We start from the raw sequence: 21,243 nt of genomic DNA, 5'->3' as shown, positions 1-21,243 counted from the left end.
CGCAGGGGCAGGAACATGAAGTCTCTAAGTAACCTCACATCCCAATGCACCTGGCTGGGCAAGGGGCCAGCCAGCGCTTCATGCGTGGCCTGAGTGGATCCTTGCAGGTCCCCGACAGTGTCAGGATAAAATGGGGGAGTCGGGGGGCTCCAGTGTTCACTGAAGAGGGTGGGGAGACAGAGGTAATGGACGGCCAAGGCGAGGACAGAGATCAAAGGGTAAAGAGCAATGGACAGAAAGGGAGGTGGAGGAGATGACAGACAGAAGGGGGAGGAGGAGGGAGCCCGAGAGAATGGAGCAGGCAGGGCAGCCATGTGTCCCGGTAGAAGGGTGAACCCCAGCAGGTGGAAGGCAGATGGTCCACCATTTCCCCAAATAGAAAAACCAAAACCCACAAAGGACAGATTTCAACCTTGTCCACAGTGTGAACTCTAAGTGTCCTGGGGCACGTCTTCAGCCGCAGTGGGGTACATTCCTCTTCTGAAAATCCCTTCTTTCTTCTTTGGGAAGTCCAGGACCCCCATGGAGCCCAGCTCTGTCTTGTGGTCACTCTGGCCCATGAGCCCCTCTCCCCACTAGCCTCCTGTTTTCCTTTCATCCTGGGCCAAGTCCTTGAAGGGCGAGCTGGGAACCACAGGACGGGGCAGCCACTGGGACACAGGCCAAGATGCCTGTGGTGGGGGCCACCCACAGGTCTGGGCTTCAAGGGCAGGCATCTGGGGTAATTTCGTCCCCCTACCGTCCTGGGAATGGCAGTCTGCCAAAGGCTCTGGGAGATGGGAGCAGCCTTCCTTGCTGGCCAGCTCTTCTCTGAGCACTTTGCAACTCTCTGTAGCCAGCCTTCCTATGAGCCATTTATAGACAAGAAAGTGGGTGGCTCCTTTGTCCCCTTCCAGCCCTCTTTCCCATCTGTCATGTGGAATTGGTGCTCACGTTATCCCTTATTTCTTATTAGTGTATTGAGACAGGGTCTCGTGTAACCCAGGCTGACCTCAAGCTGTCTATGTAGCCAAAGCTGGCTTTCCTGCCTCCACATCCCACGTGCTGGGGGATGCAGGGGAGCACCACCATTCAGGGCTGTGGGCTCAGTTCCTTCTAACCTCCTGAGTCCAGATTCTTAGGCACTATGAGCCCCTACTTTGGGGGAGCTGTCATTCATAATGATAAGTACTTCTACTATCAGCAAGGTTGGCAAAAGTGGCCAAGGCGCCCAGGCAGCTCTCACCATCCTATGCATCCAGGAGGACCATTAACATTAATTTTTTGTATTCCGTGTGTGTGTGTGTGTGTGTGTGTGTGTGTGTGTGTGTGTGTGTGTGTGTACACGCGCATGCACGCATGCGCTCACATGGAATTCAGAGACAACTTGAAGGAGGAGTCAGTTCTTTCCTTCCATCATGGGGTCTTCAGCATTGAAGTCACGTTGTCAGGCTTGGTGGTAGGTAACCCTTTGAACCATCTCATCAGCCGCAGTCCCGCTTTGTCTTTTTTTTTTTTTTTTTTTTCTTTTTTGAGACAGTTTGTCTCTGCAGCCCTGGCTGTCTTGGAACTTGCTCGGTAGACCAAACTGATCTTGAACTCACAGAGATCCGCCTGCCTCTGCCTCCCGAGTGCTGGGATTAAAGGTGTGGGTCACCGCCAGCTAGCCCACTTTGTCTTTTTATTTCCATTTAATACATGATGTGATTGAGGCTCAGACGCATTAGGAGCCTTCTCACGGGTGTGGCGTGAAGACCCAGGCTGCTGCATGTGGTGGCTGCATCCCATTCACCCTTCGCCAAGCCCTGCATATGTGACAGCTCTTTTGCCAAACTGGAAAGAAGAGATGTTGCTACTACCTGGCCATCAGGGGACTCACTCTTTCTCTGGGTCACCTCACCCAGCAGCAGGGGTGAGTTTTACCACAAGCGGTTCCTGCTGTGCTACCCACTTCTCTGACAGGCCCTTCCCAGACTTCCTCAGAGGCGGGGTTGAGGGGGGTTCCATGCCTTGGGTATTTGTCCACCATACTTAGCTTTGTGAAGCGTGCACAGCCACAGACGCTTCTGCAGGTCTTTCAGACTGCACCAACTCTGACCCTGACCATCATTCTTTTTTTTTTTTTTTTTTTGGTTTTTTCGAGACAGGGTTTCTCTGTGGCTTTGGAGCCTGTCCTGGTACTCGCTCTGTAGACCAGGCTGGCCTCGAACTCACAGAGATCCGCCTGCCTCTGCCTCCCGAGTGCTGGGATTAAAGGCGTGCGCCACCAACGCCCGGCTCTGACCATCATTCTTAACTCCCCCCGAAGATTTGTGTTCTGTCTCCTCTGTATTTGCTATCCAAAGTCTTTGCCCTGTGCTCTGGGGTTTTGCTTAGAATGCCCCACCTTCCAAGTCACTGTAGAAATTGTCTCCACCCTTTAAATAAGCGGTCTTAAGCTAGAGCCGGATACCAGTGGGAAGAGGCAGGGGCACGTGGAGCGTGGAGCAGAGCAGGCACAGCAGTCCCGAGGTCTGACTTATGTCTGTCCTACCAGGCAGACAGACAGAAGGTCACCCACCATCAAGGTGATGCTGGGCCCCAAGTCTAGTGTTTCCCTGGTGCTCGTCAGGTATCCTGCGGAACTGAGGGAGGTGGACTGTTAGCCTCTCGTCTTCTCTAGTGCTGACCCTGGGGCAAGCCACTGCTCCCTCCCTGCTAAAGCTAGAGCTGCTGACATGTCTATCCTGGGCCTTGGCCAGGGCCAGCTTTTGTTCCTACCACTGGCCTGCTGAGTCTGTGTTTGTCCCTTGGGGCCCCTGCCCCTTTCCTGCCTATAAGAGCCTGGCCTTGTCTGGTCCTAGTTCTGACATGTGCTCTGGGCCCTTCTTGGTAAGTCTGGGTTGGAGGCAGGAGTGAAACTGAGCTCTCTGGTGGTGGCATCTTTCTTTTTGGGGATGTCCCACTGGTCACCCTGAATGCCATCATAATCCAGTAGTCTCTGAAAGTCCAGAGTGCTGTCTGTGGCTCTTGTTTAAATGTCAAGGTCCCCCCCCCATCGTTCTGTGACCTGTGTCTACTATGAGAGCCATGCATCAGGCTAGTGCTGCATTTTTTTGGTGGGGGGGAGGGATGCACCACCTCATTCCACCCAAATAGCCACAGCAGTCCCACTGTGAGCTAGGGCTGGAGGTGATGACACCCAGATGTGGCTGAGGAGATGCCATTTGCAGGTGGGCGGGATGGGAGAAGGGTCACCCCAGTCCAGGAACACCCAGACCTATCTGGATTCTGCCCCTACTTCAGTCAAGGATGTGGCTGATAATCAGGTGAAAGGTGACTGTCCTCTTCTCTTCTAGGACCTGCCAACATGACCCTGCAGTGCACCAAGTCAGCCGGACACTGGAGGGTAGGGAGTGTCCCAGGGAGCAGGTGTCCTGGGAGGGAAGGGAGGAAGCCAGCTAGGAGCTCCCAAGGGAAGCTTCACAGGGGAGGGGTACTGACCACCATGCTCTCAAGGTTCAGACCAGGGAGTCACACAACCTGAGCTTGAACTTTGGTCTTCTGGCCCCCACACAATCTTCCTGCTGTATTTCTTTGACCATGCTTGCCTCTGGGAAGAGAAACTAAAAGCTGGGTGTGATGACATACACCTGTAATTCCTAGCACTGAGCAAGCAGAGGCTGGAAGTTTGTGAGCTCAAGGCCAGCCTGGGCCTTGTGGGATCTTCTCTCAAAACAAACAGCTTGGAGAAGCCACATAGAGGTCTTCCGGTGAAGGCCTTGAGAAGTGGAAACTCAGGCTGCATTCCTGTGTGATGTCAGTGGGGGGTGATGATACTGTGGGCCTAAGCTATCCAGGAACCCCCACTGTTCACCCTGCTCACCCACCTGGCCCTGGAGGCCCTGGAGCATGTGACCTTGGTTCACCTGTTCGACTCCACCCTGAATCCAGGGTGAGACCCCCTTCACTGATCACAGAACAGATACCCATACATCTTCCTTCTTTCCTGTGTAGATGGTGGTGTGGGATGAAGAGGGCTTCCAGGGCCGTCGGCATGAGTTCACAGCCGAGTGCCCCAGTGTGCTGGAGCTTGGCTTTGAGACCGTGAGATCCTTGAAAGTCCTGAGTGGAGCGTGAGTCTGAAGGATACGGAGTCAGGATGAGGGGGCTGGGGAGGGGCAGGGAGGGAGCTAGAGAAGGATGCTGGGACCCACGCATGTTCCCAGACTTGTCTTTCTAGGCCTTAACTGTACCTGTGTGTTCCTCCCACGTGCAAAAGAGAAGGCAGCGTCGCTGAGTCACGTCACCCAGGTTGTGAACGTCCCACTTGTAAGGGACACCATCACACAGCCCCTGCCCGTTAGATGAGGCAGCCCCATTGGGTCTGAAGAGTTCCCTCTTAGATGAATGCTAAAAGCTAGCATCACTTACACCTAGACCCTCAAGACTGGCATCCTAAAGCAGCGCTTCCTACAATTAATTAATCCACTTGAGAGTCACTGGCCACACGTGGCCGTTGAGGAAGAATTTCAAATGTATATTCTGTGGCTTAAAAGCTGATGAATTTTTAATTTTTACTTAATCTTGAGATCAAATGTAATTAGTTGTGTGTGGCTGATGCTTATTCCATTGGGTAGGAGATTCCAGAATATTAGGAAGAAGGACCAAAAGGAGAGTTGAACTTTCTCTATATGACTCAGAGCTAAGGCTTTGTCTGTGGGTGTCTCCCAAGGTCACCTTGGTGGTCTGTATGCATCTCACACCATGGCCATTGTTCTATTAGCTTCTGCTCTGCTCAGGTTGGGAGACAGGGCTCAGGACAGCCGCCTGTCTAGGGACAGTGTCCTGAAAACTGCCAGGTGAGGCTGGACAGGAGGCAAAGAGCCTGGATGGATTCAGAGCGCTATTACTTACATAGATAGCACATACAAGTCTCCTGAGATCTTCATTCCTGAGGGTGACACACACACACACACACACACACACACACGTGAGAGTGATAAGGGGCTACTTCCATGCTTCTGCTTAAGGTGGGAATGTGAAAGTTCCTTCTGCCATGGAAAATGAGCATGAGGGAGAAGCTGTCCCAGAAGCCTCTTTGGGGAGGGAGAGTGAGAAATATCTCAGGGCAGCTGCGCCTGACTCCTCAGACTGCCAATCTCTGTGTCTGGACAGGATCTTGAGGAGACAATGAAACTGATGTCAGCCCATGCCTGAACCCTGTGTACATGATGTGACCTTTGTGGCAATGAATTCGGGAGGACCTCAGAGCACCTGCCTAGGGCAGTCCCTTCCCTGTTGGATACAGGAAGCTAGTGTGATGCTGGCCCTAGGCAGACTTTCCTATTTGGGGCTTAGGCAGGGTTTCCCACATTTGGCATTAGCAAGGTCTAGGCACGGCTATTCTTGGGTAGGGTGACCTGGGTGCTGTCCCAGGGTTGACTTCCACTTGCTCAATGACCACTGCATCCCCTCCCAAGTTGTAAAGTCATAACAACCCAGGTGTTGTTAAGTGACCTTAGAGGTTGTCGCACCTCCCCCCCTCCTTAGAGTCCCTACAAGCCCTTCTTTCTTGTCCTGTCTGTCTGCAGGTGGGTGGGCTTTGAGCACGCTGGCTTCCAAGGGCAACAGTATGTGCTGGAGAGGGGCGAGTACCCAGCCTGGGACGCCTGGAGTGGCAACACAGCCTACCCCGCTGAGAGGCTCATGTCCTTCCGGCCTGTGGCCTGCGCCGTGAGTCCTACTGTCTGCACCCCGGGTGACCAGAGCCCTGCTCACGGACACCTGGGAATCAGATCTCTAAGATCAAGTTCTCATCTGCCATCAGGATAGTGATATGGGTGGTCTCTCTCTTTCGTGACCTTCGGTCTCTGTAATTTGACATGAAATGATAGCACCCATCCTGTGGCTGCACCCCAACATGAAGTCTCAGCCTGCAGCAATTCTGGTTATGGTGGGAAACCTTTTGTGTGGTATTTCCGTCTTTTCATGGTTCAGGGCCCCTGGGAAAGCTGGATGCCAGGGAAGGCAAAGCTGGCCCGGCAGATGGGTCCTATGTGTTGTCCCCAACTAATCATCCCCTCTCCGCTGTGCATCGCTGTTGTTGGTGGAGCATGGATGGAAACAGGAATGGCTCTCCCATCCCCAAAATGGAAGGGAGATATGGCTGTCTCCGTGCTACTGCCATGGGAAAGTGGAGCCTCAGAAATTACTGTGTAGTGTGCCTGAGCTCAACCAGCTGGCAAAGGGCAGAATCGGGAGTGCAACCCAGAAATTCACACAGTTCTCATTGCACAACACCCTATCTTCCTGCCTGGTCCCCTGCTACGGGACATTTATACCAGTTCCTTTAATTTTTTAAGTTATGGTGGGCACCCTTGTAGTTACTTGTTCTGTCCTTGCTCCTTTGGAAGGACGGATGCTGAAGTATCTTGTAAAGCTTCCTGTTGAACTTCTCAGAGCTCTGCACGGAAGGCTGACTTGGGAGACAAAGGCTGGGAGAGGGACAGTGACTCCCGTGTGTCTACTCCGTGGTCTAACTAGTTCTCCGTTGTCTGCAGAACCACCGCGACTCCAGGCTGACCATCTTTGAGCAGGAGAACTTCCTCGGCAGGAAAGGCGAACTGAGCGATGACTATCCCTCTCTGCAAGCCATGGGCTGGGACGGCACTGAAGTGGGCTCCTTCCACGTTCAATCTGGGGCGTAAGTAAACCCAAAGCTCGGGCTGGCAAGACAAGGAGATGTGGGAAAGGCTGGGACACTTTCTGTAGAGACTGTGTGCCCAGAGTGCCAGAGAACATGGAGGCACAGAGGGCATCAGGCAGGATGTATGGGATTGCAAGTGACAGATGGACACCCAGGGCAAGCTGGTTTAGGGACAAAGGATGTATGTGAGTTCCTGTGATCAGCTTCAGGCACAGCTGGATCCAGAAACTGGTGGGGAATCTGCCTTTCTCCCCATCTCACTCCACCTGGCTCTATTAAACCAGCTCTTCCCCAATGCAAAGATGGAGCCTTCGGCTTTACACTCAAGGCTCAGCGCCAAAGAGGAAGCTTTACTCTTAAGTTTCCAGGAAAAGAGCATATTGGTCCAGCTTTGGGGCGTCATGTGTTCTCCTCTGAGCCAATCTTCATGTCCAAATGAGAGGGATGCTCTGATTGGCTGGATAGGTCACATGCTTTTCGCGCCCCTTGCTTTCTCTCCCTCCCCGGATGTGGGGTGGGAGGGAAAGCTGGTGTGTGGGCAGGCGGCTCCATTTCCTGGGTGCTTGGGTCTTGCAAGCGAGGATGAAGGTGTGAAGCGGGTTGTTTAGACAGGGAGGAACCAGATTCAGGGTGTGTCTCTGTGTGCCGGACACTGAGCTCTGCTCACTTTCCTGTTCCGGAGGCAGGAAGGTGGAGGCTCCGAAAACCCAAGTCAGGAATCCCTGTTGTGACTAATGCAAGGGGTCCAAGTCTTGGAACAACGGTGAGGACGGGCTGAACGAAGGAAAACTTCCTGTCCGTCCCCTCATTAGTTCTTTCTTCATGACGTCATCACTAGCTCCTCTGTGCACAGTGTCTGCACCGGGAGACTGAGGGACGAGCTCCAGGTGTCCTCCGCCAGGGCTTACTCTAGGGAAGACAGCCAGCTCATAAAGTAATCTTAAAATCATCCGATTTAATGTGTGCTATGAAGGGACAACCAGGGCCTGGTGGAGACAGGTGGATGGATAGTCTTGAGAGAGACCGTACCCTGTGGCCCTGAAGAGTGGCTGGAAGGGTGTTTCTGCCCCGGGAAACAGCACTAGTAAAGGCCTTGTCGGGGGCAAAGTGGGAGGGAGCTCCTGCAGACACGTGTGGACTACCAGGGCCACGAAGCCCACAGGCTGGTTGGGCTTTTCGACGCATCTCTGCCTGACTTGGTTTGGCCTCGGAGCCCCTATGTGGTAACCATCCCTTCCATTTTCCAGGTGGGTTTGTTCCCAGTTTCCCGGCTACCGAGGTTTTCAGTACGTACTGGAGAGCGATCACCACTCGGGTGACTACAAGCACTTCCGGGAGTGGGGCTCCCATGCCCACACCTTCCAGGTGCAGAGTGTACGCAGGATCCAGCAGTGAGCCTGCGCGGGCCCACTGGGGTGCCTTCGTGAACCACTGAGTGACTGGCTGGAGATATGGCTGTTCTTGGTTCTGGCTGCCCCCATGTCGCACCCTGGGAACCCCGCACCCCTGTCAGCCAGCCCATGCCCCTCCAGGTCACGAAGCCCAAAGAAATAAAATTACAAACAAAAGGCTCAGCCAGTTGTGCTTGTCCATTTCATCTGCCTTCCTCGTGAAGCAATTTGTAGCTTTATAAAATTTCTGTCATTTGTTTGTTTTTTCTTTTTATTTCTGTTTTTGCTTTTTCGAGACAGGGTTTCTCTGTGTAACAGTCCTGGCTGTCCTAGAACTTGCTTTGTACAACAGCTTGGCCTGGAACTCACTAAGATCCAACTGTCTCTGCCTCCCCAAGTACTGGAATTAAGGGCATGCACCACCAATGCCCAGCCGCTATTTGTCTGGTTTAAGGTTTCTTTTTATTCCCTCCTGTGTGTGTGTGTGTGTGTGTGTGAGTGAGTGTGTGTGTGTGTGTGTGTGTGTGTGTGTGTGAATACCATGGCAGCAGCAGAAGGCTTCAGACCCCTTGGATCTGGGTTACAGGTAGTTGTGAGGGACTGGGTGTGGGAAATCCTGTCCCCAGGCTAGAGCAGCAAACCCTCCCAGCTGCTGAACCCTCTCTAGCCCTATGGTCTCTTTTACTGATTCATGCTTTTTTCTTTTATTTATGTGTCTGGGTGTCTTGGCTGCTCACAGGTCTGTGCGCCATCTGGGTGCAGTGCTCATAGATGGCAGAAGATGGCATCGGGGAAGTCTAGTCAATGGTCACTCATACACTCGGCCGGCATTTGCACTCAGACCGGAGGAAAGCTCTTTGCCTTTCCTCTGAGCCTGGCCCAGGGGAAGGCTTCAACACTCCCATGGTCTAAGCCGTTGGTTCTTGACCTATCCATGCCCCTGTCAACAATACACACTCACTCAGGGCTTCCTCCGCTCCCTGCAAGGGAGGGTCTTCCAGTCAAACACAGAGCGTCTCCCAGATAAACCTACTCTTTGTTCCCTTGCCTGGGCTTCCCTTCTCACAGGCTGCCATGCCCACTGGGCATTCACACAGGTTCTGGAGATCTGAACTTGAGTCCTCATGGTTTTGTGAGCAAATGCTTAGCCATTGAGTACCCCATTTTTTGAGAATGACACTGTATGGCCCAGGTTGCCCCAGGGCTACCATCCTCTTGGGTTTTGCTAGGATTTAGTCATAAGACATTCTGCTTATTTTCTGTGTGTAAGTTACAGGGATTAGATTGAAGTCCCAGGCATGCTAGGCAAGTGGTTTACAAACGGGCCCCACCTCATTCTGTTTTATCTGTTTATGCCCCATCTTCTTCCCCCAAGAATGTTGATAAACCAAGTATTATGGTACGTGCCTGTTGGGATCAGCACTCAAGAGACTGAAGCAGAAGGTTTGCTATGAGTTTGGGGCTAGCCTGGACTATACAGGGAATGTGAGGCTCAGAGAGGTCAAGGAATTTTCCTGAGGCCACTCAGCCTATAGGATCATTTAGCTAACTGTGGGTCATGCAAGATTTGGGGGGCACAGTAAAGAGATAAAGACGATCAAATGAGACTTGTAAATGGTTTCCCTAAGAGTTAAGGACGTAGTCCTTACACTTTAGTATGAGTAACCATGTAGTCTCTTACATATCATAGGAAAGTCTATGTCCTTGGCAGCAAGGTAGGGAATATTGGTGGAAGGAAAAAAAATGGAGGGTGAGAGAGGTCACTGGAGTTTGATGGTCTCTATGAAGAGCCAGCTCAAACCAGAGCCAGAGCCCGGAGGGAGGCTAGCAACTGTATTAAAAAAAAAAAAGTGCCAGATGTGAGGCTGTGTTGGAGTGACAGAGAAGAAAACAGCTGACCCGGCAGGGCCGTCTTGGGATGGAAGCAGAGAGCATGAAATTATTCTTCAAATCTTCCCAGGAGGTCAATTTCCCAAGATTATAAAAGAAAAGGCAGTTAAAGTGTTGATGCTATTTGGACTGGAGCAACGGGCAGTCAGGAGACACCTGTCACTGCAGACACTGCTTAGCAGAGAGGATTGACCACAGGGTTCAGCATGGAGGAGCCACAACCGGTGAAATCTTGGCCCAAAGAGGGCAAAGGATGGGCCGGGGGTGACACAGCGAAACGGGCCCGGGGTGACACAGCGAAATGCACCCGAGCCTCAGCCCGTCGCAGCCTCTCTCCGCGGCTCATATCTCCCCGGGAAGTATTTACACCTGGGGTTGGATCCTGGCCCGGGGACCCCGCGGTCTCTGGCAGCTATTCTTCCTCAGACCCGACACGCCTTGGGTTCCCCTCCCCCTGGAGGTACAGTACAGTACAGGGGCTGGATAAACGAGAAAGAAAACGTGAAAAGCAAGACAAGCACGGGTGCCTTTGTGCTCTCCTCCCTCACTGGGCTCCTCTCGGTGGCTCCTCCCACTGTCGCTCTGAGCCAGGGAGGAGTAGAGACCAGAGAGCAGGCTTCAAAGGCACCAGACAGCCAGGAAGGAACCTGCAGGGCTTGAGTGTGAGAGAGGACTGCGCTAGAACGAGGAGGCCGTTGTTTGACGCTGCTTCCAGGGAACTGTGAACAAATGACCACACACCCCAGATAGGGAATCAGCAATGGACCACAGCTCAGATACCATTAAAGACAGACTTGGTGAGCCATGAGTTAGTTTTTCTAAAAATAATTTCATTATTTTTACTTTATGTGCATTGATGTTTTGCCTGTGCATACATGTCTGTGTGAGGATGCCAGATCTGCTGGAACCGGAGTTACAGACAGCTGTGAGCTGCCATGTGGGTGCTGGGAATTGAACTTGGGTCCTCTGGAAGAGCAGCTAGTGCTCTTAACCACTGAGCCATCACTCCAGCCCCTCATGAGTTAGTTTTACTGGGATCACTTGCATGAGCAGAAATGACTCCAAGCCCATCCCAGCACAGGTGACAGGTGACAACGCTGGGAACCTGGAGCACACTGCACAGCTTGCAGGCAGCTCAACGGGTCAAGAGTGTCCTTTCCTGATGTCTCAGTTGGTCTCTGCCTCTTCTAGGCAGCACGGCTCCTCTAAGAGTGATTCTCTTTACCACATATGTCCTCCTGGAGAGGGAGGGGCCTAGTGAATCTGCTGAGTTTCAGGAACTTCCTGCAGCTGTTCTGAGTTGTTTCCTTCCTGAGCCTAAGGAGCTTGTTTGCGGAATGGAGTGTTTCACTACAAACACCCCAGTCTTAAAGAGCTTCCCTCTGAGATGAAAGGTTCTAATCTCGGAGGGAACTGCTGTACGGCTGAAAGTGTGGGAGGGGAGAGAAAAAGGGGAAGGAGCAGGGAAGGGAAGAAGAAGAAAAGAAAGAGAAAGGCGGGGTAGGATAGGATTAGGAGGAGCCAGCCTTCCTCTCCACCCACTATGCTCTTGTCATCCCTCTTCCCCAACAAGGAGTCATGCATTGCTGCTCCTTGGCCTGTGGGTGGGGATCTGCCCACCCTCCTTCCAGGGCTATAATTACCAGATTAATGGACAGGAAACTACAGGTGGGCAGTGCCTCCCTTTCCTGCCCATCTGTGGCTTTGCTACAAGTCTTCCCTGAACTTACCAACATAAAGGCTGTTTTGGTCCATGCATTAGGGAGGGGTAACAGGGGAGCAGCAGAGGGGCCACGGGCATCTGTGTCCCCGAGGGAGAGGCTCTATCCTTACACACTGTATTAGGGTTCTCTAGAGTAGCAGAACTTGTAGACTGAATCTCTCTCTCTGTCTCTCTCTCTCTCTCTCTCTCTCACCACACACACACACACACACACACACACACACACACAATTAATTAGAATGATTTGCAGGCTGTGGACAGCTAATCCAATAATAGCCGCCTATGTACAGAAGGTCCAAGAATCCAGCAGTTGTTCCGTCTATGGTCTTCAGTATATGCCGGGAGAATTCTAGTGAGTCCTAATTCTAGTGACTTGCCATCAAGGGCTCGAGGAAGCAGGCAAAGAGAGCAAGGCTGCCAGCAGAAGGAGCAGCCCAGATTACAGGTGGATTTCCCCCGGCTCAGAAGGTCTGGATTAGTAATGGATCTTCCCAGTTCAAATGGTCCAGTTAAGCAAGAGCCCCTCACAGGTGTGCTCAGCCACTTTTGGGTTTTAGTTAATTCCAGATGTAGTTGAGTCGACAACCTGGACAGTCATCACGTGTGCACCCACCCAGCATTCTGCCTGCATGTATGTCCGCAGGCCAGAAGAGGGCACCAGATCTCATCATAGATGGTTATGAACCACCATGTGGTTGCTGGGAATTGAACTCAGGACCTTTGGAAGAGCAGTCAGTGCTCTTAACCTCTGAGCCATCTCTCCAGCCCTTCTTGTGACATTTAAAGAGGAAAATTCTGTTGACGTGGTAGCCCTCTGTTTGTGGGCCTTCAGTCCCGCTGAGTTGCCCGGTTCATACCTGAGAGGGGGGGAGCATGGATTGAGAAAAGACAGGTAAAGATGCTAAGAAAAAGAGACACAAGACAGAGTCGGGAGGGCAATCCAGTGAATACTGAACACCCCAAGCATATTCTTCAACTTTCTTAAGTACCCCAACCAAAAGGGGGACATGGAAGAAGACTTCTACATTATGTATAAGGAGCGAACAGGCTTTCTTCCCTTTATCCTCCAAGCATTTGGTAACCACAGCTGTTATCTGACCTTGAGGGTCAAGAGTAAACACACCTGAGCCCAAGTGAGTTGTTATTTGGATGAGGCATCTGCTACCAAGACCAGAACATCTGCAGTAGCAAGTCTTAGACCTTTAGGTCTTATGACTTACTGAGGGCAGTTTTGAACTCTCTGACCTTGAGGCAAGATGAAGCAGAGCCATCTATATGGGAACCAACAATTTTCCAGCCCTGACTTTACTTCCCCAGTCCCCACCCCAAACATAGGTCCTGTAGCTTCCATCATGGGATGGTGGGCATCCCTACTTCTGCCCTGAGCTCAGTCTCCGCCACAGAGACCACGATCCTTCGACACCCTGTCCTCTTGTCCCTTGCTCAGATGGGAAGACTGAGGCCAACGAAAAGCACACTGGTGTGTTCAAAACCACACAGAGGACCGGGTAGAGCTGCAGCACAAATCCTGGGCACCCCATCCTTTCTAAGAACCCCTTCTCCATCATGAGTATGCCAGGCACCTTGAGCCAGCCAGGTGGGGACTACACTTAAAAATGTATTATTATTCTCTGTCTGTGTCTGTCTGTCTGTCTGTCTGTCTGTCTGTCTCTCTGTATGTGTATGTACGCCTGTCCTCTTCTGGCACATGGAGGTCAGAGGGCAACTTTTGGAGTTGATTCACTCCTTCCACCATGTAGGTTCCAGGATTCAAATTCAAGTTATCAGGCTTGGCAGAAAGTGCCTTTATCTGCAAGCCAGTTGGGGGGGGGCTGAGGGGAGAGGGGGGAAGAGAGTGGAGGGGGAGCAGATTTTAGCTTAGGCTGGACATGAGCCCAAACTGATTCTCTGCGTGACAGGCTGAACTGGATCTATTACACCCTACATCTACTTACTCCAGCTCTGCCTTTAACCCCTACCCCCCACCCCCCGGCCCCCTCAGTTGGTACGGGCTTCTTTATTGAAGCTCTGGGCAACTCCCAGGCTCCCCAGCTCCTGTGTCTCACTTGTGCCAGCTTGGAGCGGAGCATGCGCAGCACTGCCCCCTGGTGGTAAAATGTGAAAACTCACCCACCCAGGCGCAGCTGAAGACTCCTGTCCCTGGGTGTGTGGTGCTGGAGCAGAGGGGGCTGGGCCAGCCGGGAGGAAAGAGCTGGTGGCAAGGAGAGGGGGTTTCAGGGTGAGGTCTGGGCCTGAGCTTCTTCTTGCTCTCAAAGCAGCCATAGCAGAATCTCCGCATTTGGGTGTTTTCTGGCCCGCGGTGGACATGTGTGAAATTGCATTCCCCCTTTTTCATTGGCTTCCAGGATGCTCAGAACTAAGGACCAGTGGACTCCCAGCAGCTTTTCAGGGCAGCGCGACTAGTGTCTAAAATAATTACATCTCTTATTTTGTTTTCTTATTTTATTTTGTCTGTGTATCCCAGGCTAGACTAGAGTTCATTTTCCTGCCTCAGCCACCACAGTGCTGGGGTTACAGACATGTGCCACCAACCCTAGGCTCCCTAGCTTATTTTATGTAATATCTTATTACTGGTATATATAATGTGAGCGTGGGTATCGAGTACGCACGTGTGCCTGTGCCTACGAAAGCTGGAGAGGTGGGACAGGGCCATAGTGTCATCCTCAGGGAAGCCTCCGTTGTGGCAGCGCCTCTCACTGTCCTAGAGCTGGGCCTGGGATTACAGGAAAGTGTCACAGTGCCCTTAATGTGGGTTGGGAGATCAAACACAGCCCTATGGTTATGCAACAGGCACTTTACCAACTGAGCTGTCTCCCCAGTCCTTACAGTGTGTGTGTGTGTGTGTGTGTGTGTGTGTGTGTGTGTGTGTGAGATGCAGGGGAATCAAATCCAGAGATCTGTGTGTGTTGATTAGAACTTCCCCACTGGCCCATGCACGGGCCTGATATCATGTTTAAGGCCATCTTAACTCTCCTCTTTGTGTGTCGAGGGGGAAAAAGCCTAATACTGGTTCAGAAAGAGCATGCCCACATCCTGCACACCCACAGGCTGCACACCCATGCTCTGCACACTCACACCTGCACACCCATGCCCTGCACACCCACCGTACACCCACGCCCTGCATGACTGGCTTTCCTTCCTGTGACTGGACCATTGAGCATCTCAATCCGCCCATCCAGCCCCCTCCTGGGCTCTCTCTCGCCTGGGACAGGCCAGAGAACAAAGGTTACTACAAGTCTCCCACCCCCACCCCTGCTCTCCTTCACAGGCCCAGCAGATGCCAGCCTAGAGCCTCAACCCAGCCCAGCCCCCTCCTCCTGGGGCACTCTGGCTGCAGAGCCCTGCCTCCTCCAAGCACACAGGCAGGGCTTGCTTGGTCCACAGAAATCTCATACATACAGGATGCGCTGCTGTGCAGAGTGGCTGTGGAGGGCGGGTGCGGCCAGGCTGAGAGGATCTCCCTGGCACTGCTGGCCAGGATGGTGAGAGTGGGGGCTGGGCTGCACTTGGGTGAAGAATGCCGGGCTGTATCTTGGCTCATACCTGTTTGTTCGGCCTCGGTTTCCTTGTCTGTAAAGTGTGCCAATCCCTTTCACATCTGTATAATGTGTCCAACAGGCCTTCCAGAACCCAGCCCATTCAGCTGTCCTGTCTACACGAAGACATGGAGGGTCTCCACCCTGGCAGACCCTGTGCCAAGCTGAGAAGTGAGAGGAGGGCAGGGCAGACGTCTTCTGTGAGGAGTTTCACAGGCTAGCAAGTGTGTGCCAATGCGTGCAGGCGTGTGTGCGCGTGCGCACGCACGCGCATATTCATATATGTGTGCATGTGTGAGAATGTATGTAGATGTGCGTGCATGCATGTGTGAATGTGTGTAGGCATATATATGTGTGGACTTATTAGCAAATGGACTTACAATCTCATGTTCAAATCAGTTCCAAAGGAGAAGTCGTCATGAACCTACAAAGACTGATGTCATCATGAAATGAGCAGGACCCCCAGAGAACAAGAGGCTGGGCTGGACATGCCGGGTTGGCAGTGTCGGAGCTAGGTAGGGGATCACAGAGCCAGCAGGCAGCCAAGGCCTGGGCAGGGCTTTGAAGGCCAGCATAAAGCTTGCTACTCCTTGTGAGGCCCCGATGAGGTCACAGACTCCTGGAACTGGCGAAGAGGAGAGGTTGGGGGCACCCGGCAGGGGTAGCAGGAGCAGACTACATGTTTGGTGATTCAGTGTGGGGTGGGGGTGGGGATGACACAGTGAGGTGTTGGAGGGGATCCCGTGATGGGTCTGGGTGGGAGGAGGGAAGGTGTGCTGTGAGCGTGTGGTAGCCGTGAGGTCTTCCACAGGGCTCACCTCCCCCAACCCCAGTCCCTTCTGCCCCCTCTCTGGCCCCTCAGCATCTGTCGCATCGGGAAAAGCTGAAAGACTTTGTCCCGGCTTCTGGGATGCAGAGGGAGCAGCTGGAGGCCTGGCCGGTGCCTTTCTCTCTGCAGTAGCTTTGTGATTGGCTGGGCGGCACCTGCTGGGCGGCTGGGAGCCCAGGAGCAGGTGCAGGGCGTCTGCAGGACTGTTTGCAGATAGATAATGAGGCAGGATGGAGGAGGCAGGCGTGTTCTGCCCTGCTCTGTGGTCCAGACACAAAGGGCCAGACAAAGAGGCTGAGTGAGCAAGGGTGGAGAGGGGGACAGGGCGGGGGCAAAGGGACAAGGTGACAGAGGGACTGGGGCCGCTTTCAGCCCTAGGCACACATGAGTGGAGGCGCAGAGATGACTAAGGAACCAAGTCTGTGGGAGGGAGGCCTGCAGAGCTGTCCCTGGGAACAGTGTCCTGGCCTTTAAGCCTTGCAGTGGGCTTCCTAAATGAAGTGGTGGGGTGAATCCTGGATGCCCGGACTTTACTCCACGAAGCAGGTGTAGTTCATTAAAATCCTGCTGATGCAAAGAGGCCTGATGAATGACGATGAGCATGGTGCAGGGAAGGCTTGGACACACACGTGGACAAGGCTCAGTGCTTTGGGCTGCTGTGTGGGGTTGCATTTGTTTCTAAGGCCCTTTGCAATGACTGCCTGGGGATGGGGATGTAGGGGTCTCCCGAGTGTGTGTGTGTGTGTGTGTGTGTGTGTGTGTGTGAGAGAGAGAGAGAGAGACAGAGACAGAGACAGAGACAGGGAGAGAGAGACAGAGAGAGACAGAGACAGAGACAGGGAGAGAGAGACAGAGACAGGGAGAGAGAGACAGAGAGAGACAGAGACAGAGACAGGGAGAGAGAGACAGAGAGAGAGGGAGAGAGACAGAGAGACAGAAAGAGAGAGAACTAGGTCTCTGATGTCTCCTGACAACTGCCCACCACGGTGGCACCCACATGATGTGTCCATCAGGGTCACTGAGGCAGAGCCAATGCAGGCTGCTTGACTTTGGATATTCCACCAGATGAACTGTGGTCCGCAGCAGGGGTTCTCAAACTTCTCCCAACTCATGACAGTTTCACCTGAGAAATGTTCACCTGCTCCTGGGTGTAAAGATATGTGAGACAGGCCCGGCATGTTGGTGGCACACACCTTTAATCCCAGCACTCGGGAGGCAGAGGCAGGCGGATCTCTGTGAGTTCGAGGCCAGCATGGTCTACAGAGTGAGTGCCAGGACAGTCTCCAAAGCTACCCAGAGAAACCCTGTCTCGAAAAAAAAGTTATGTGAAATAGGTATATAAAGAAAGCAATCACCAAAGACGCATCACAGATAAAGTAATGTCAAAGCTGAGGAGACAGTCTGGAGATTACAGAGCTTGTGCACAGGTGAGCCTACACATATGAAAAACATCGATACACATATCACATCACATCTCACACAAAAAATGGAAAAGTGTTTTTTTAAAGGTTTTACTATATGTACTTTAAATTAGAAAATTAGGTATAAATGATGGGGAATGATCTTCTGTATATATGTTTCTTTTAATGGGTGATGAATAAAACAATATCTTCCACTGTAAGATAAGACCACGTGGAAATACTTAGATTAATAGAAATTGGTTAGTGATTAAGACAGAGCTAGCCAATAAGGAACCCTAGTTATTGGCCAACAGTATTATAATGAATATAAGTCTCTGAGTGTTCATTTGGGGCTGATGCGGCTGTGGGACTAGGCTGTCGAGAAAAACTACTCTTAACATAGTGTGTGTGTGTGTGTGTGTGTGTGTGTGTGTGTGTGTGTATCCCCATGAGTGCAAGTACCAGTGGAGGCCAGAAGAAGGCACCGGATCCTCTGGAGCTGGAGTTAGAGGGGGTTGTGAGTGGCCTGATCTGGGTGCTGGGAATGGAACTCTGTAGGAACAGTGCTTGTTCTTAACCACTGAGACTTCTCTCCAGTCCCTAGATGTTTTACTTTAAAGCACTTCTCTCATGAAAGCTCACCTTTTATTGGAGGCAGAAGGTCACACACTTGAGAGTTTTTACCAGGATGTCTGATCCTTCAGCTTTTCAGGGTTGATTAATAATTTGACTGTCAAACCTGAGAATGCTATCTCATGTATAGTACACATGGTAGAAGCATTAGGACCATATCACAAAGTTCTGGAAATTCTTTCGAAACCCAAATTCATCTATTTTTTTAATGAAATCCAGTGATTTTTAAAATCAAACATCCTAACAATTCAATCCAAAGATATACTGATTCATGCCGAGGAGCAACGGCCAGAAACCAATCAATGCTGGTTTCCCACAATTCAGTCACCGTGTTTGAAAGAGAGCAAACGACTGTGTGTACAGTCCATGCTGCAGTTCCTAAGGTAGAGCGGTCAAAGGCCCCGGCCTGGACACGTTAGGTGTGTTGTGTGTGCTGTGTGTTCAGAGCCAAGGCTGTGGGGAAGCCATGAGATGCAACATGGGGGCGCTGCCAGAAGCATCTTGAAGTCTTACATGTTTGATTTTGGATCCCTTTTTAAGCCTTTGCCCTTCAGAAACCTCTTACTGATGCCTGTGGTTTCTTTTGTGACCTCACGTTCAGTTAGGCTGTGACCCCGAGTTTAGGCAGCTAGGATCAGGGCTGGAGCAATGCCTCGGTGAGTGAGAATGATGATGGCCGTACAAGTGTGAGGACCCCTTCCCTCCTGCTGTGTCCCAACGTGGTGTCACTTGACTTTCACGTGATACTGTGAACCAAGATCCACCCACCCCAGAGGGGCCATGGAATAGCAACCAGGTCATGTGCTGATGACCCTGAGTCCGTGTCCTTCTGGAGGGAGGCAGAGGTTAACTTTAGGGTTGCAGTGGCACCCAAGGACTGCAGCACAATGATGCATTCATGCTCAGCTGTGTGTAGCTCATTGCTTCCCAGGGGACGATGGGCTGAGCTTGGTTGCAGATGCTCTCAGTACGGCATGTCCCCCTCACAGCCTTGCCACTCACCGACTGGCTCACCCCAGGTAAACCACTTGCTTTCTCGGAGTCTTCTAGACTTTATGTGTCAAGTAGAGTCGATACCAACAGTTTCTCAAAGGTTTGGATAAGGGAACTCGGGCAAAGCACTCAGAATAGCTTATAAGGATGTGGACATTAACTGGAGCTCACTACTTCTGAAGCGGATGCTGGGACCAGGAATTAGCTGCAGGGCTAATTAACTGTCCGGGCACAGTTGTCTGGACATCTCCTTAGGGATAAAGGAAGAATGTGCTCTTGTTTCTTCTTTCCAAGACACATTGTCATAGCCCGAGTTCCCCTGGAATCATGGGTTGCTTCCTGGGAGCCATAGTACCCCAATGTGAAGGGTTGGGGTACCAGGTCTAGATTAGGGTGTCCGTTTTTATTCTCAAGTGCATCTTTTGAAGTCTGATGGTGCCTCCACATGTTGCCCTGACAACCAGCACCCAACAAGAATTGGCTGGGGTCACTTTAAAGAAAGGTAGCGAGGAGACATGACATTGTGTGTGGGGGAGGGGGATGGGTCTGCTCAGGGACCCTTAGGGCTCAAGGTGGCTGCATCTGTGAACATCTCCCACAAGACAGGGTCTTTGACTAGCAATGGTGATGTTGGTTGTGCTCTCCTACTGTCTCTACTTGGGCAACGATCTGAGGGTCAGAGTTACACAAGTGGGAGGGTGGAAGGGATTCCATCTCTCACTGCCAGGCCGGCTGGGGATCCCACAGAACAAGCTGTGTAGAGGGAGGAGACTAGAGGATGCTACACTCCATCTTGCTTTCAGCAAAAGGAAGTCAAAGGTCCAAGAATATCCCTGGAGGACTAGATGAAGAATGAGTCCATATGGAGAACCAGGGGCGGGTAACATTGGGCAAGCCCAAGGCTGGCTTGGGGGTCTGCTGGGTTGGGGCACACCTCCTCTTTGCACCACTCAGTGTACCTGTCACCTGGAGTCTGTCAGTGCTAAGCACAATCTCTTTCACGTGGAGCCCACAGCGCCCCCTGCTGGTGTGCACTGTTGCTCTCAACCTTGCTCACTTGCTTGCCTTGGCAAGACATCTCCAGACTGGAAGACACTGGTGAGCAGGATCACAGACACACCTCTGATTTTCAAAAGGACGAAGATGGGGGCAGGAGAAGTTAGGCAGTAGTGGCAGGCAGGTGCCTCAAGTTTTTTCCCTAGACGGATATTGGAAACTGGGCTGGCAGAGGATTCAAGAACATGTATGGTATGAGAAAAAACGGTTCATCTTCGTGGTCAGCTTGTCTGGATTTGGGGTCACCTGGGAGACACACCTCTGGGTGTGCCTGTGAGGATGTGCCTAGAGGGGTGTGAATGAGGAGGGAAGATCCAGCCTGGATGTGGGCAGCCCTGATGGGGGATGTCCTTCTGTATGTACGTTTATCTTATTGGTTGATAAATAAAACACTGTTTGGCCAATGAGGCATGAAGATAGGCGGGATGAGGGGACGAGGAGAATTTTGGGAAAGGTAGGCAGAGAGGCCGGCCAGAGATGGGATGCACCAGTCATTCTCCAGTAAGATAGGGCCATGTAGAAAAACATAGATTAGTAGTTATGGGTTAATAATTAAGACAGAGCTAGGCAATAAGAAGCCCCAGTCATCAGCCAACAGTTTTATAACTGATATAGTGTTTATTTGGGGCCAAACAGCTTGGGGAAGCTCCAGCCACACAGCCCCATCCCGTGGGCTGGAGTCTGGGACTAAGTGAGTTGAGCAGCGGCTTCACCTCTCTTTGCTTCCTGACTGCAGAGGAAGTGTGACTGCAGCCCTGCCTTCCCCACTGTGCTGGACGGCACCCTCAAGCTAGGAGCTGAAACCAACCCTCCCTTCCTTAGGTTGGTTTCACCAGATCTTTGGCTGTGGTTACAAGGCGGATAGGGATTGCTTGGGAGTCTCAGAGAAGAAAGAGGCCACCTATGAGCCGTGCAATGTCCCTGTTCACTGCCAGGGCTTGTATCATGGGCAGGTCAGGAGGGGAAGTCAAGGTCAGGTGCTCTGCTCTAGGAATCATGACTAAGCACATTTGATTTGCTAATTGGCCCATGTGAGGCATTCATCCCTGGCAGGGGAGCACCCGAGGCTATGCGGATGCCGTTAGTTATGCTGTGTTGACCTCC

General features: G+C 52.0%; 1 protein-coding gene across 1 annotated transcript; it reads left to right on the top strand.

The window, feature by feature from the left end:
- Nucleotides 1–3,305: 3,305 nt before the first annotated feature.
- Nucleotides 3,306–8,241, top strand: Cryba4 (crystallin beta A4). Its single transcript, XM_013119741.3, has 5 exons — nucleotides 3,306–3,367; nucleotides 3,976–4,094; nucleotides 5,553–5,694; nucleotides 6,522–6,664; nucleotides 7,915–8,241. Exons 1-5 carry the CDS (start codon nucleotides 3,329–3,331, stop codon nucleotides 8,060–8,062), a joined length of 591 nt encoding a protein of 196 aa, XP_012975195.1. The 5' UTR covers nucleotides 3,306–3,328; the 3' UTR covers nucleotides 8,063–8,241.
- Nucleotides 8,242–21,243: the final 13,002 nt, after the last annotated feature.

The sequence above is a fragment of the Mesocricetus auratus genome, unplaced genomic scaffold (assembly GCF_017639785.1).
Source record: "Mesocricetus auratus isolate SY011 unplaced genomic scaffold, BCM_Maur_2.0 Super-Scaffold_100025, whole genome shotgun sequence".
NCBI lineage: Eukaryota > Metazoa > Chordata > Mammalia > Rodentia > Cricetidae > Mesocricetus > Mesocricetus auratus.
This window is presented reverse-complemented; position numbering and strand designations above follow the sequence as displayed.

Coding starts and splice junctions, on each gene's coding strand:
- Cryba4 (XM_013119741.3), top strand. CDS start 3,329: ATGACCCTGCAGTGCACCAAGTCAGCCGGACACTGGAGG. Junction 4,095..5,552: donor TTGAAAGTCCTGAGTGGAGC/GTGAGTCTGAAG, acceptor GTCTGTCTGCAG/GTGGGTGGGCTTTGAGCACG. Junction 5,695..6,521: donor TCCGGCCTGTGGCCTGCGCC/GTGAGTCCTACT, acceptor CGTTGTCTGCAG/AACCACCGCGACTCCAGGCT.